Source organism: Pygocentrus nattereri, chromosome 18 (assembly GCF_015220715.1).
Source record: "Pygocentrus nattereri isolate fPygNat1 chromosome 18, fPygNat1.pri, whole genome shotgun sequence".
Classification (NCBI taxonomy): Eukaryota; Metazoa; Chordata; class Actinopteri; order Characiformes; family Serrasalmidae; genus Pygocentrus; species Pygocentrus nattereri.
The window spans coordinates 8,590,051-8,603,405 of record NC_051228.1 but is presented as its reverse complement, the minus strand read 5'-3'; the positions used below and the strand labels follow the sequence as shown (position 1 = coordinate 8,603,405).

The 13,355-nt window shown below is 43.8% G+C and overlaps 1 protein-coding gene across 2 annotated transcripts in view; it reads right to left on the bottom strand.

The window, feature by feature from the left end:
* The window catches only part of nipblb (NIPBL cohesin loading factor b), a 33,488-nt gene that overhangs the window by 4,998 nt on the left and 15,135 nt on the right, over positions 1 to 13,355 (bottom strand). Inside the window, exons 7-31 of one of the 2 annotated variants that reach the window (XM_017711927.2) lie at positions 12,873 to 13,024; positions 12,580 to 12,670; positions 11,884 to 12,420; positions 10,136 to 11,458; positions 9,709 to 9,882; positions 6,131 to 6,316; positions 5,658 to 5,726; positions 5,478 to 5,564; positions 5,226 to 5,332; positions 5,021 to 5,107; positions 4,647 to 4,878; positions 4,197 to 4,348; positions 4,015 to 4,095; positions 3,815 to 3,915; positions 3,586 to 3,718; positions 3,408 to 3,490; positions 3,188 to 3,320; positions 2,956 to 3,099; positions 2,768 to 2,854; positions 2,405 to 2,625; positions 2,176 to 2,278; positions 1,509 to 1,607; positions 1,203 to 1,349; positions 476 to 610; positions 120 to 218 (exon numbers count right to left, since the gene is read on the bottom strand). In XM_017711927.2, coding sequence (XP_017567416.1) covers positions 120 to 218; positions 476 to 610; positions 1,203 to 1,349; positions 1,509 to 1,607; positions 2,176 to 2,278; positions 2,405 to 2,625; positions 2,768 to 2,854; positions 2,956 to 3,099; positions 3,188 to 3,320; positions 3,408 to 3,490; positions 3,586 to 3,718; positions 3,815 to 3,915; positions 4,015 to 4,095; positions 4,197 to 4,348; positions 4,647 to 4,878; positions 5,021 to 5,107; positions 5,226 to 5,332; positions 5,478 to 5,564; positions 5,658 to 5,726; positions 6,131 to 6,316; positions 9,709 to 9,882; positions 10,136 to 11,458; positions 11,884 to 12,420; positions 12,580 to 12,670; positions 12,873 to 13,024 — 4,763 coding nt within the window. The remainder of the gene's footprint in view (positions 1 to 119; positions 219 to 475; positions 611 to 1,202; positions 1,350 to 1,508; positions 1,608 to 2,175; positions 2,279 to 2,404; positions 2,626 to 2,767; positions 2,855 to 2,955; positions 3,100 to 3,187; positions 3,321 to 3,407; positions 3,491 to 3,585; positions 3,719 to 3,814; positions 3,916 to 4,014; positions 4,096 to 4,196; positions 4,349 to 4,646; positions 4,879 to 5,020; positions 5,108 to 5,225; positions 5,333 to 5,477; positions 5,565 to 5,657; positions 5,727 to 6,130; positions 6,317 to 9,708; positions 9,883 to 10,135; positions 11,459 to 11,883; positions 12,421 to 12,579; positions 12,671 to 12,872; positions 13,025 to 13,355) is intronic. The other variant, XM_017711928.2, reaches the window with a different exon arrangement.

Here is a 13,355-nt window from a genome sequence, read left to right as displayed (position 1 = left end):
GAGAAATTATCTCAAGGTTCATCATGCATGGTTACTATGAGATACTATCAATAAAAGTAAGAAATATAGATGACATCCAAGTGAGTTTTGTTAAAAAAGGCTCTTAAATTGTTGCTTACCACATCAGTGATATTAAGGATCTTCCTGGTCATGGCTTCTTTATCATGGTTTGGAGTTGGGGTGAACCAGAGCTTCTGGAATGTTTCATTCACCAGTTTCTGAAGTACAGAGTTTAAATCATATCAACTGTTAGCAAGGAAAGAACAGATCCAACCCCTCAAAGTTGTGCATTTGGCTGACTGAAGGCAGGAATAAAAATAGGCAATGTTAACATAAAGGAGCATAAACAGGCCAAGTTGTATAAAAATAATTGTATGGGAAAAAAAATAATAAACAAGAAGGAAAAAATCCCAGACAAGCAATTGAAAGCACATTTAAATAAATCAGAGAGAGCGAGAGTGCCAGAGATATTCACCTTAATGCCTTCTTCATCATTGACCCTTCTGATCATCTTTACACACATCTCAGTGATCTTGTTGAAGGTGGGCTGCTCCAGACAGATGTCTCGCAAGATTTTGATCACCCTCTTCCTCACACTAATGCCCGTGTCCTGGAGAAAGGAGCCCATGCATGAGCATTCAAAACTAAGTACTCTCATCATTTTAATATGATATACTATCCATGGCCTATAGGTGGCGGCAAAGTGTCACTGAGGATTTTACCTAAGGTGAACTTTCATACTTAGAATGAACTTTAATCTGAAAAGGGACTGTGTCGTCAGCACAGCTGTAACTCTCATTGTTTGGACTGCAGTGGGAGCTATTCAACATAAATGCCTAAAAGGCAGCACGTTTCAGCTAGGGCAACTAAGGCCAAGATGACCATACAACAGAACCACACTTTCAGATGTTTTTAGAGATGGAGATGACATTCATTTTTGCCCAGAGGACCAAAAGTGAAGATGAGCACAGAACCAAGGATCAGGTAAATCCCCATGCAATTCATCTATGTATTGTAAGGCACTGGCTATGTAAAACTCCTGTCACATAGCCAAACAAACCTTTGTGGGGTACAGTTTGGAAATACACAGCTCTCTGCTCATTAGCCCTTAAGTGTAGACAGGGAACAGTACACAATCTATACATATTACAAGTTTTTGGACTGCTGGGGCAGTGAGAGGAGTCTAAGGCATCATCACGTACCAGTATTCTCTCAATAAGCATGTCGTAGTACTGCTCAGTCAGCTGGGGACGACTTAGCACAAATCGTCCAAGCAGCTCTACAGCAGCCTCCCGCACACTTGTGGAATTATCCATCAGCCGCCCGTGGACTCCACGCTGCATGTCCAACTGCGCATACACACACACACACACACACACATACAAATACATTATCTCTCTCACATACACACCGCAGAATCAAGGCAAAAGAAACACTCAAGCCATTAAAACAACCCTTGTCCTTTTCAACAGGTTCTGGTTAGAGAGTTGCCCTGTCCTGTCACTCACCCTGGCCAGAATGCTGGGGTCCACAGCTACCACTTCAGACAGACACTTCATCGCTTTCGTTCTCACAGCTATAGCACTCTCTCCCAGCACTCTCAAGATCTGAACATAAGAGACCTCCGTTAACACACCTCACAAAGTACACAGTATACACTGAAAAACTTTTGTATTTAAGATTAAGATTAAGAGACCCTGATTAGTCCCACAATGGGGAAATTTCAATTCCGCATTTAACCCATCCGTGAAGTGAAACACCACATACACACTAGTGAGCACACACACACACACACACACACACACACACACACACACACACGGGGGGGGGGGGGGGGGGGGGGGGGGGGGGGGGGGGGGGGCAGTGAGCACACTTGCCCGGAGTGGTGGGCAGCCCAATCCGCAGCGCCCGGGGAGCAGTTGGGGGTTAGGTGTCTTGCTCAAGGACACCTCAGTCATGTGCTGTCGGCTCTGGGGATCGAACCGGCGACCTTCCGGTCATGAGGCTGGATCCCTAACCTCCAGCCCACGACTGCCCACTATTTGTCAGTTTTATAAAGCTTTATTTAAACCTTTTTATCTTTATATAAATATGTTTAGTTATGTTTCAGCAATGTTTCAACAAAGATCATAAAGTTTCAGTAGCTGTCTATGAGAATGAGAGCATTGTAATTACCTGCGTTAAATAAATATCAAAGCTCTGTGCAAACGGCCTCATAGAGGCCAAATATCGCACAATTAAACAGGCATCATCATAGTCCACTGCATCAGAGTTCATTCTGAAGAGGAGAAAAAGTATGTTGAGTTAGACAACTGTCAAAACAGACTATCTAAACTGGATCTGTACTCAGAGACAGAAAACTGCAACTCAAACAAAGGTGAGGGAGAGGGCTGGGAAGGCTTACTTTAGTGTGCTGAACTGTGAGGGAAGAGTCTTGATTATGGACCGCAAAAACTTCTTGCGTGCCTCAGCTCTCTGCATAATCTCGCCTGTACTCTCAACATCCTTGGCATGGTGCTGGCCCTCTGACGAGTCGTCTTCCTTCTGATTCTGGGACTTCATGGCCTTCTCGGTTTCTGTCGTGGTGTCCCTGAACCACTGAGCTATGTAGAACTTCCTTGCAAACTGGCAGGGTACAAGACAAGAGGACCATTTAGACACAGGCTTTGAACCATTTTAAAGAAAACAATCTTCTTTTAATTGAATATCTAAGTAGAAAAGGCACTGAATGGTTCAAAGCTGAAGTGTCAGCAATTAGGGTCCTTACCAAAAGAGAGGGGTCAGTCTCCACATTTTCATCCAGGTAGTCCAACAGGGCCTTCTGCAGTTGCTGGGTTTCATCATTGCCAGATGCCTAAATGAAAAAGTAATAACATTAATAAGCCTGAAAAATGGAAAAAGTATTGTCCTTTGGCATGAATAAGCTGAGGCTGAGGAATATGACTGGATGACTACCTCTTTGAGGATGCGGTCTATGGAGCGCTGATCCATCTTACTGGTGACTGCGTCCTTCCTCAGCCGAGCAGCAACTGTGCCCAAGTAATCCAAGGAAGCTACTCTTAGTGCCATCTCTGTCTGCTTGTTACTGAACTGGTGCACCTAGGGACAAAAAACAGGGATGGCTCTCATCTGGTGCTTCAGAGTGCAGTACACTGATAATGCACAATTAAAAGGTGGAGCCACTCACTAGCAACCGGCCGAGGAGACTAAGGAGCAGTTCAGCAGCAGGCCACTCAGGCTTGTTGACTGTTGAGAGGAGGTCCTGCACAAAGTTTTCAAAGAGAGGCCGGTAGTCCTCCTCACCCTGTTTGCTACCACACCTGAGGTCAAGGTCAAGATTAGAATAGTCAGTTTCGCTGCATACTTTATGGAGAATGTAAGCACTGCATGCAAGAGACAGCCCTTACTTTTTGAGGAAAACTGATAGGAAGTTCTGCGCCGTCCTCATTGCAGTCTCATACGAGTTTGTAATGAGGACATCCTGGTCCACCTAAAAATAACAGTTTACACGCATTCGTCAGGGAATCTTTTTACTTTTAAGCTTACAAGTAAATTAAAACAACTGGAATTCCAGCATTCCCTTACTTTTTTGTCGTACTCATCATCTGTGTTGTCCTTGTCAGTAGGCAAATGTACCACACACTGAATGAGCTGAAGCACCAAAGCTGTCACCATCTGGATGTACATGGGCTCACCATCAACATCACTGCTGTTCAACCTGATAGACAAACAAGGCAGATGGTTTCAAGGAAAACCAATTTCAAACCTCGTAAATGGTTGTCAAACACAAACCAACAAGACACAGCAGATTTACCTGAAGTTTCTTAAGCTCCTCTTGCTGGTGGGCAGCCTGGCAAGGGAGGTAAAGATCTCCTCCAGAATTAGCTGCCTGTGCTTCTCATACCGGGAAAAGACCTGAGGAAGAAAGACAAAAGGATACTCAAAATGGAACCCAGATCACATTAGGACTGTAGGTGTTTGTGTTATGTCCAACAAGTATGTGTGAAAACTTACAGCAGTAACTAGCTTAATGGCACAGAGCTGCAGCTCACTGACATTCTCCACAAAGAACGGTGTGATTCCCATAGAAGAGACCTGCAGAGGCAGACAATTATTAGCACCGAGCGAGTGATCCTTCTAATCGTTTCACTACAGAAATAACACCTTCAGCTGTGGTGAAACAAGCAGTGGCTCACCTGCAGGATTGTAGTGTCAGTCAGAAGCTGGATCTCCAGCAGCTCTGAGATGTTGCTGACGATGTCACACACCTTGTTGTAGAGCATGACGATCACTCTTTGCTTGTGCGTGGAGCACTTGGCTCGTTTGGCTTTCGAGCTCAACATCCCACCTGTTAAAGACAGGCATGGAGGGGACCAATTAGAATTAGAACCCATGACCAGTGCAAAAATTGTGATGTGCTTGGACTGAAAACTTAAATCCAAGTTCCCTTTTAATGGCCGACTAAAAAAAAAAAAAAAAAAAAAAGAAAAAAAAAAAAAAACCTAAACAAAACAAAAATAAATAAATAAATAAATAAATAAACAAACAGATAGACATCCCAAACAATACAAGCAGAGACTGAAAAAGCTTTCTGGAAGAAGGGCATTGCAGCCTCATGACAAAGACATCGGGGGCTTATCACTGACCTCCATGAGGGTCCACTCTGTAGACAGGATCATACTGGGGGTAGAGGGTGTTCTGCAGGTGGAACTTGGTGTATTGTAGTACCCTCTCAATCACATCCTCAATGTAGACCGCCTTGGGCATATGTGGCGAGGTCATGATGTTCAGAGCAGTCAGACAGGCATCGGCTGATTTGGTCACCCGCTCCATGATAAGGTCACGCCACAAGCGCTCCTCGTCCTCTGCATCATTGTCCTGGGAGGAGAGACAGAGACAGAAAAAGACAGAGAGAGAGAGAAAGAGTGTGTGTGAGGGGTGGGAATATCTGTTTCCATTTGCAGCTGTGTTGTAAATTCTACTCAAAGTCGTGTTTCTACAAAAGCTCAGCTGCACCCACATGGTTCATATGTGTGGAGAGCTTGGCTCCATCCTGAATGTTTTTCTCCAGTATGCTCAGCACCTTCACAAGCTTGTCAGATGGAATCTGCAAAGCGAAGAACTCAAAGTTAAAACCTGACATAGAGACACTCACAACTGAATGTCTAGCACAAATCATCTCCACAAAGTTATAAGCCCCTCCACATCAGCTAGCAGCAACATACCCTATATGTGATGCCCATGGCTTTGATTTTCGCTGACTCGCTGCCTAGCTCATTCAGCTGGTGTTTCCCAAGGAGCAACTCCTGAGGGATCTCATCCTCGTCTGCGGCTAAGTAAAGAATGGAAGTTTATTAAGTCGCCATCTAATGCTCTCACGACACCAAATGGATTCAACATCAGAGTGGAGAACAAATCTACTGTCTTTAGTGGACAACAAATTAAAATAAAATGAATGACCATAAAAAGCCACATACCTAGAGATAAGTCAATATCCTCCAAGTTTTCTAAAATGTTGTCCACACTTGCTGAGAACCTCTTAAACGTTGAGGAGTCCATCATTTCTGGTGGGGAAAAAATGCAAAATTTCAGGACCAATGTTAACCATAGAACATTATCAAGACTGTAGAAAAACCTTGACCAACATGCAAGCTTACCTTCTGGAGTTAGCTTCGGCTCATATGCTTTCCTCTTTTTCTGCTTCTCCTTCTTCATCTTTTTGGCAACTGAAAGCAAAAACACCCCATTAGACAAGACATGCATGGGCTATTTCACAGGCTTTCAACTCTTTTAGAAAATAATTTTCCAGGACTTTTTGACTTACATACATTATAGCTTTTCTGAACTGTATTCACAGACATCTTTAACATTAAACAACACAACCTGTAAGAATCCCTCATCAGCAGGTTGATCGCTCACTATGAGTAGTGACTCACCTCTCCATTTACAACATTACATTTTGTAATCAATGATAGCATTGTGTGCGTGCTAGTGTACTTTACAAGGCAATCAAATATAGCATTCATCTGTATACACGAGACACTGCATGTTCCAAACCATACAAATATTTCCATTTTAGCAATTTTCTCATCTCTCAAAAAGCGGTGCTCTTCCTGTATTAGAAACTCACTCTCAATCATGCTGGGAGGGGGCGTTTCATCTTCAGAGTCATCTGGACTGCGGTCTCTGTATCGGCTGCCTGAGCCTCTGCGACCATCATGGTGGCCACTTCGCCTGCGCTCTCCAGAACCCCTCCGGTCCTTCTCCTCATACTCCCAGGCCCGATCGCGGTCCTTCTTAGAGCGTTTCGGGGCCGCTGAGAATCCCAGAAAGAGAAACACTCAAATTGGACTGTGATGCTTTACCGGGGTTATTATTCTGATCGACCAATTTCCTTGTTCTCTTTCATCTTTATGATAATATTTGGTTGCAGTAAATCTTTAAATAGAAGCTACATTTATTTAGTTATTATGCATTTGGACTTGTTTATCAAAATGTGTGTACTTGACATGAGCGCATAACTACGAAAGGTGAGATGTACAGAAATGGGCTTCTCCACTACTTCTGTGATGTATGCAGGATACTGAAACGTGATGGAACATCAACAGCCAGTGAGGTACACAGATCCTAAGCCTAGCAAATTGAACTGAAACAGTTGTTGGCACTGTTTGCTCATCTTTAGAATCTACTTAACTCCCAAATGTCAATATAACTTCAGTGATAGTGTTGTCTACATGCTTGTCTACATCTCCATTTTAATTTATTAATAATATAATAGCACTGATATTTCTAGCATATGTAAAGCCCCCTCCCAACAACATATACTGACCGACAAACTCAATTAAGTACACCTCCATGTATCTACATTCTTCATCCACTTTATCAGCTTCATTCAGCATAAAGGTGGACTTTGTATTTCTACAATTACATTGTTAGCCCATTTTCACCCTGTTCTTCAATGGTCAGGACCCCCACAGGACCACCACAAAGCAGGTTTTATTAAGGTGGTGGATCATTCTTAGCACTGCAGTAACACTGATGTGGTGATGGTGTGCTGTGCTGGTACGAGTGGATCAGACACAGCAGTGCTTCTGGAGTTCTCACTGTTCATTAATTTAGACACTCGGAGCGCAACGATTATTCGACTTAGTTGACTAAAATCGACGACCAAATTACTTGCCAACTAATACAGTAGTCGATTAGTTGCTGATGTCATTCTCGCACACACTAGGAATGTTGTGATATTACCGCTCACTGGAGAGTCAACAGCGTAAAGGCAGCCTCAAGAACGAAACCCTCAAAGTTGTGAGAGCTAAACTTAGAAAAAAGGTTATCAGTTGTGCTGTTTATAAAGCCGAACCTATCTGGTAGGGGAGCACATCCTCCATGCAGTAGCATCTGAAAAGGAAACTCATCAACTCACTAGGTGAAGCAGATTCAGAGTACGATACGCCACATCCCAAACCACACACCAGCTCACTAAACAATGTGTAAAAACAGCACATATACCATTAAAAGTGCACTCATCAGTGTAGTGTGTGAAGTGCAGAAGTGTGTGGTCGGGACACGGCGACGGCTGTGCTAACTTCACGTTGAGCTGTAACATTTTCCGTTTCGAAATACTTGTTCTCCGTTATCATTAATGGAGCTGAAACTGAGAAGCAAGTAACTATTATTCACAGCAACCCTGTTCAGTTTCCAGATAATGCAGATGTTTTAAAAACTCCAGCAGCACTGCTGTGTCTGATCCACTTGTACCAGTGCAACACTCAATAACACTCCACCACCGCATTAGTGTCTGAGAATGATCCACCACCGTAATACCTGATCTATGGGGCCCCTGTAGTGGTCCTGAGCATTGAAGAACAGGGTGAAAGGGACTAACAGAGAAACAGATGGACTACAGTCTGTAATTGTAGAATTAAAAAGTGCTTTGAGTGAAAATTAGTTTACACATCCTCTACAGAGAACACACTTCTGCGTATTTCACTGCACAGCTACTGTTTATTTACTGAGGTTCACCTACAGGGATGGGAGGGGGCTGCACAAAAGTTATAGCAAATTATGTTAACATTTGCAGAATAAAATATCTGTGTTCCCTGTAGAGGGTGTGTTATTTTTACTTAGAATGTCAACAATACATGTTATCTGACTAAGCATATTCAAACTTTTGTATATGTAATGCTTTACAGCATCGTTTTACTCCATGCAAAATCTATGCAAATTCATCTTGCGGTATCTTATAAAAACTATTATATATTACCATTAAGGTGCTGCTGTAACTAATCTGGATCTCAAATGGTTAATGTGCGTGCGTGCACACACACACACACACACACACACACACACACACACACAGTAATTTCAGACAATTTTTTAAGGGCCCACCAGCACCCAAATATTAGATAAATAAAAATGCAGAAAAACGTTTTTTTTTTTTTTTTTTGGATAAACTCATCAGCAGGTGGGGAAGTTATGATTTCAGATTTCCCCCCCCCCCAAAAAATTTTTTTTCTTTTGATTTCTGCTATTATGAGTATGTGCCTAACTCCTACAGGTACAATATTACCTACTGCTCTGGAATCATTAAATGTAAGCAAAGTAATTCAGCTTGGTGTGAAATGTGGCACTCTAGAGAAACTTTCAGAGCCAGAATTGTTCAGTGTTGGACGCCTCAAAGCTCCCTCATCGAACATCATGACACACAATGGTTTAAACACGCTGCGTGATGTCTGCGATACTGTTTCACTGTAATCCTGGGGCAAGATTTTTGCCCAAAGCGTACCTTTTAAAATCTATAGGTTTTGTGGTACACACAGATACTGAAAAACTGTACCTTATTTACCATCATCAACAGAACATACAGAAACAACAATAAAACTGCTATTTGTATTATAGACTAGGCTGGTGTCGATAGATGGGTGATATTTTCCATCTATCTATCTATTGTCTTGTGATAAATTCTTTACACAGTAATTACTTATTAGAAATATATAAAATACAATGCATAAATAGAGTCACTCTGGCCTTTAGGCTATGTCACATGGTTAAGCTTTGGCTGTTCTAACAAGAAGTGATTTATAAGCTGTAAACACACCAAACCAAAACTTTCCAAACCATACCAAGAACAAAGTTAACTTAAGACAGCACAGCAGCTAATGCAGTGTTATCACAACCTGCCATGTTAGAACAGGTTCTTGAAAAAACGGGCTGTGGATATCAATCCTCAGTCAGTGTAAGAAGCAGCCTTTGTGCTGGCAGATATGGGCTGCCTATATATACACTTTAGGCCAAAACACTCAGAACAGGTAAAACAATGCATTACGCACCAGGCAGTCTATTTTCAAGTAATTATTTTCTGTGAGGCTGATTTTAGAGGCATTTAACTCTAGATGTCTGGCTCCTATGTGAACAACTCTAACTCAGTAATGTTCTCTAGAACAGGACATCATACTACCATGAATGACTTAGGTAGAATTTTTTAAGAAAAAAAAAAAAAAATTAAATAAAAAAAAAAAAAAAAAAAAAAAAATCAGTGGAAATCCCCTCTGAGGCCGACATTGTCACCTCAAATTAAGAGTTCTATAAAAGGAAAAGGACAATGCAAAAAGTATTGATGAATTTTGTTACCATTTTCATATCTTTAAATTATCAAATTTATCTAACTTCATCAAATATTCGTAGAGTAAACACAAGAAGTTCACTCACACTCCACAGATTCGCTGTCGTCGTCGGAGCTGACCTCAGCGTACTTGGGCTTCTCGTTGGCCGTACTGCGTTTGCGCTTGTTCATCTTCACCCTCTCACACAGAGGCATAGTGGACTCGATTTCTGCAAGCAGATGAGGAGGAAGCTCCTTGAGCACCGACTCATCAATCCCCCCTTGAAACAGGTTAATAAAGGACGTTACTCCTTTATTCAAGTAAATCATGGCCCTACAAACAGGTCTCTACATAATACATCAAATCAGTGTACATACATTGATAATATGTACAAAGCTGTACAAAGCCAGATGTGTGCTTAACATCTATGTTTGAAGTTTCGTACTTACCAAGCATCTAGTATGTAAATTAAAGAGGAATTATTTAAATTAGATGCATTATTCTCAGTAATGCCCTTCACACAATGGCTTTACCTTTGGAAGACTTCCCATAGCCAGGCCTGTTCTTGCTGGATTTGGAGCTGCGAGAGTTCCTGTCCTTGATGATCTTCTGCACCTCGTCAATGGACAACTTCTGCAGGACTACAACAGGCTTGGGCCGTTTGCTGATGTCCTCCACCAGACCCAGTCTCTCCAGCTTAACTCGTGGCTGGCCCCAGCTCTCTCCAGGCCGTCGTGCTTCTGCCGCCGCTGGTACATTCACATCTTTATCGCGCTTTAGCTTGGGAATAATAAAGTTCTTCAGTGCGCCAGACTTACCGCCCAGCAAGTAATCAGGGAACTCGCTAGTCTTGATATCAGTGGAGGGCTGCTTGGCCCCATCAGAACGGTTACGGCTGCCATCCGAGCTCCGTCTCTCTTCTTTGCTGTTATGGGATTTTTGGTCAGGCCGTTCAGAGCGGTGTCGGCCCGAGTCTGATCCTCCTCGACTCTCCTGTTTCACCCGCGGACTGTCAGGCCGGGGGCGGTGCTCAGGAGAGCGCTTGTCCCTGTGTTCTCTTGACTCAGGCCGGTGCTTTCGGTTCTCCCGGTCCCTATCCCGCTCCCGGTCTTTGTCACGCCCCTGTCTGTCGTGTTCTGCCTTACTTTTCGGTGTGTCTGGCCTACGAGTTTTGGAGCCATCGTTGTCACGGTCCCTGTCCCTCTCACGGTCCCGGTCTCGGTCCTTCTCACGGTCCCGGTCCCGGTCCCTGTCCCTGTCTTTGTGTTTTTCTTCTTTATGGCTGTCGCGGGAAACCTCAGAGCGATTATCGTGTTTCCGTGGTGTCTCTGTGCCCCGTCCCTCAGACCGGACCTTGCCATCATGTCTGTGTTTTGACGTATCTGACCGTTTGTCTGAGCCCTGTGTCTTGCCCGTGGAGTCCCGTCGACTATCATGCTTATGTTTTGGTGTCTCTGGACGGCCATCTGAAGCCAGTTTTTGTGGCGTTTCTGCCCGCTGCTTGATGACATCGGGCCGACTGTCTACTGTCCTCTGCACTTCTCCATCTGTTTTTGACTTGAGCCGTAGGACCCCAGCTGAGTCAGAGCCATCTTCAGGCCAGCGCTGGGCCTCCAGGTCAGGTGTGGGGCAGGAGTCTAGTTGCCCCTCTGCCCTGCCTGCCTGTTGCAGGTCTATACTGACCATCAGGGCTGGTCTGTTAGCCCCATTGCTGGCAGCACTAGCCTCCTGAGGTGCCAATTTGTTCCCAGCACTGCCGCCACCACCCACTGTAGGACCTCCTGTAGCTCCTGCAGTGCCACCAGCGCCAGGCTCCTGAGGGTACGAATCCTGCTTTCGCTTCTTCAGAGGTTTGTCTAAACAAAAGGAAACAATAAAACAAAATTAATTACACACAAATATTTTAAGCTTATTGGTATCTAGTTAGGACGTCAGATGACTGTTAAAGTTAAAATAAAAACTGTTTCCTCCTCGATTAATCTTTAACTTATTCTCTGATCTATAAACAAAAAACACCAGACTCTGCAGCCTTTAAGGGAGGAAATTTCAGAATTAAACATTTATCACTTTAATTCTGTATTGTGTTGTTCAAGACTCTACATACCACAAATGTGACCTACCTTCCATGAGTACTGAAGTCTAGCCACGTCTAGTGGCTTAAATCCTACATATCAAATCAATGATGAAAATCATATACTAAGCCACATAAGCAGTTAGGCAAAAATCCATCAAAACCAAAGCACGGTGATGTGGAAACTGAAACTGGAAACCTGAAATTTACCTTTATCCTGGACCTCCTTGGAGCCACGCTCCCGCTCAATGGCCGACTCTCGCTCTATCCTCTCGATTTCTGCCAGGGCGTCCATCTCGGCCTCATCATAGGGTGTCCCGCTGACTCCCCCGGGTTGCTTTGATGGGAGCGCCCCCATGTTCTGCAGCACTGGGACTTGCTGGTAGCCTGACTGCTCCGGGAGGCACTGGCCTCCAGCCAGCCGCTCCTGGGGGTTCCTAGGGTATGGTAGACTGTTGCAGGGCAGTTCATTCTCAGCGTCTGAGCTGTGCTCCACACTGGGCATGAGCTCGGCCGACTGGTCTGTCTCAGATGACTTGACCCGTGACAGCTTCAGTGTGAGCTTGGTGGAGTCCTTGGAGGGAGAGCTGACAATATCGTACATGGCGCCCTTGTCTCCTTCCTCCTTAATCATTTTCTTTTGCTTCTTTTTCCGGTCGGGTGAGTCCATGAGAAGGTCAGGAGCAGCATCCCGCGGTGAGGTATACGGGGGCGGAGACTGAAGAATGAGAGGTGGCCGCGATCCAACTGAAAATAAAAGCAACATAAACCTGTTGACTGCTGAATCTAAGGCTCACCCACACAGCACAGTGGAAAACCAATGTAACCATCTCTGCTTGCATTAAGGCAGTAACAGGCCACAACATTAACACGCAGTACGGCTATTTGTGAGTGGTTTAAATGTACCTTTCGGAGTCCCTTCACTTCCAGCAGGTGAGCATACTGATTGGGGTGATCGGAGAGGGAAGGATGCGTTTCTCATAGAAGGATCACTCTCCTACAAAATGAAGGGGCCAGTGGTTACCAACTCAGCTCTGTATTCATCAGCTCTCGCATCAATGAACACTCACTTTATATATTAAACAAAACAAAACAAAACAAAACAAAAAAAAAAAAAAAAAAAAAAACACCCTCTTAACTTGCTGTGACCAAACCTGTTGCTCAACAACTCTACATAATTTCTACAAGCATCCACTCACCTCACTTCCCAGTCTGTGGACGATGTTCATGTACTCTTCATTGGAGCAATGCCGTGCATTGTGGTTGGCCGAATTGCTTGACATTTGCCCCGAGACCTTATTGTCGTGGATGTTCCTCATACCACCAGGAACCATGGGACTAGCAACAGACACTACAGGACAAATCACAACATGAATTTATTTACTTAACATATAATCAGTTTTATCAAATTTTATTAAAATGTATCTTAGCTTTTAGAGCAGGGGTGGTGAGCGGTCACCCAGAGCGGTTTGGTAGTTCACCTTCTTAAACAAACCCCTCGAACATGGCAATCAATAAGTGCAATGAGGTATGTTTAAGCAGGTAGATCAACAAACTTATGAGTTGTGCACCTCCACTTTAGAGTGAATACAAGAGTAACTCCATTGTGTGCAATTGTGTACAGTGATGGTTTTGTGTGAAAACCCATGAGTTTGTGTATACCATCAAAAAAAACCTTCTCA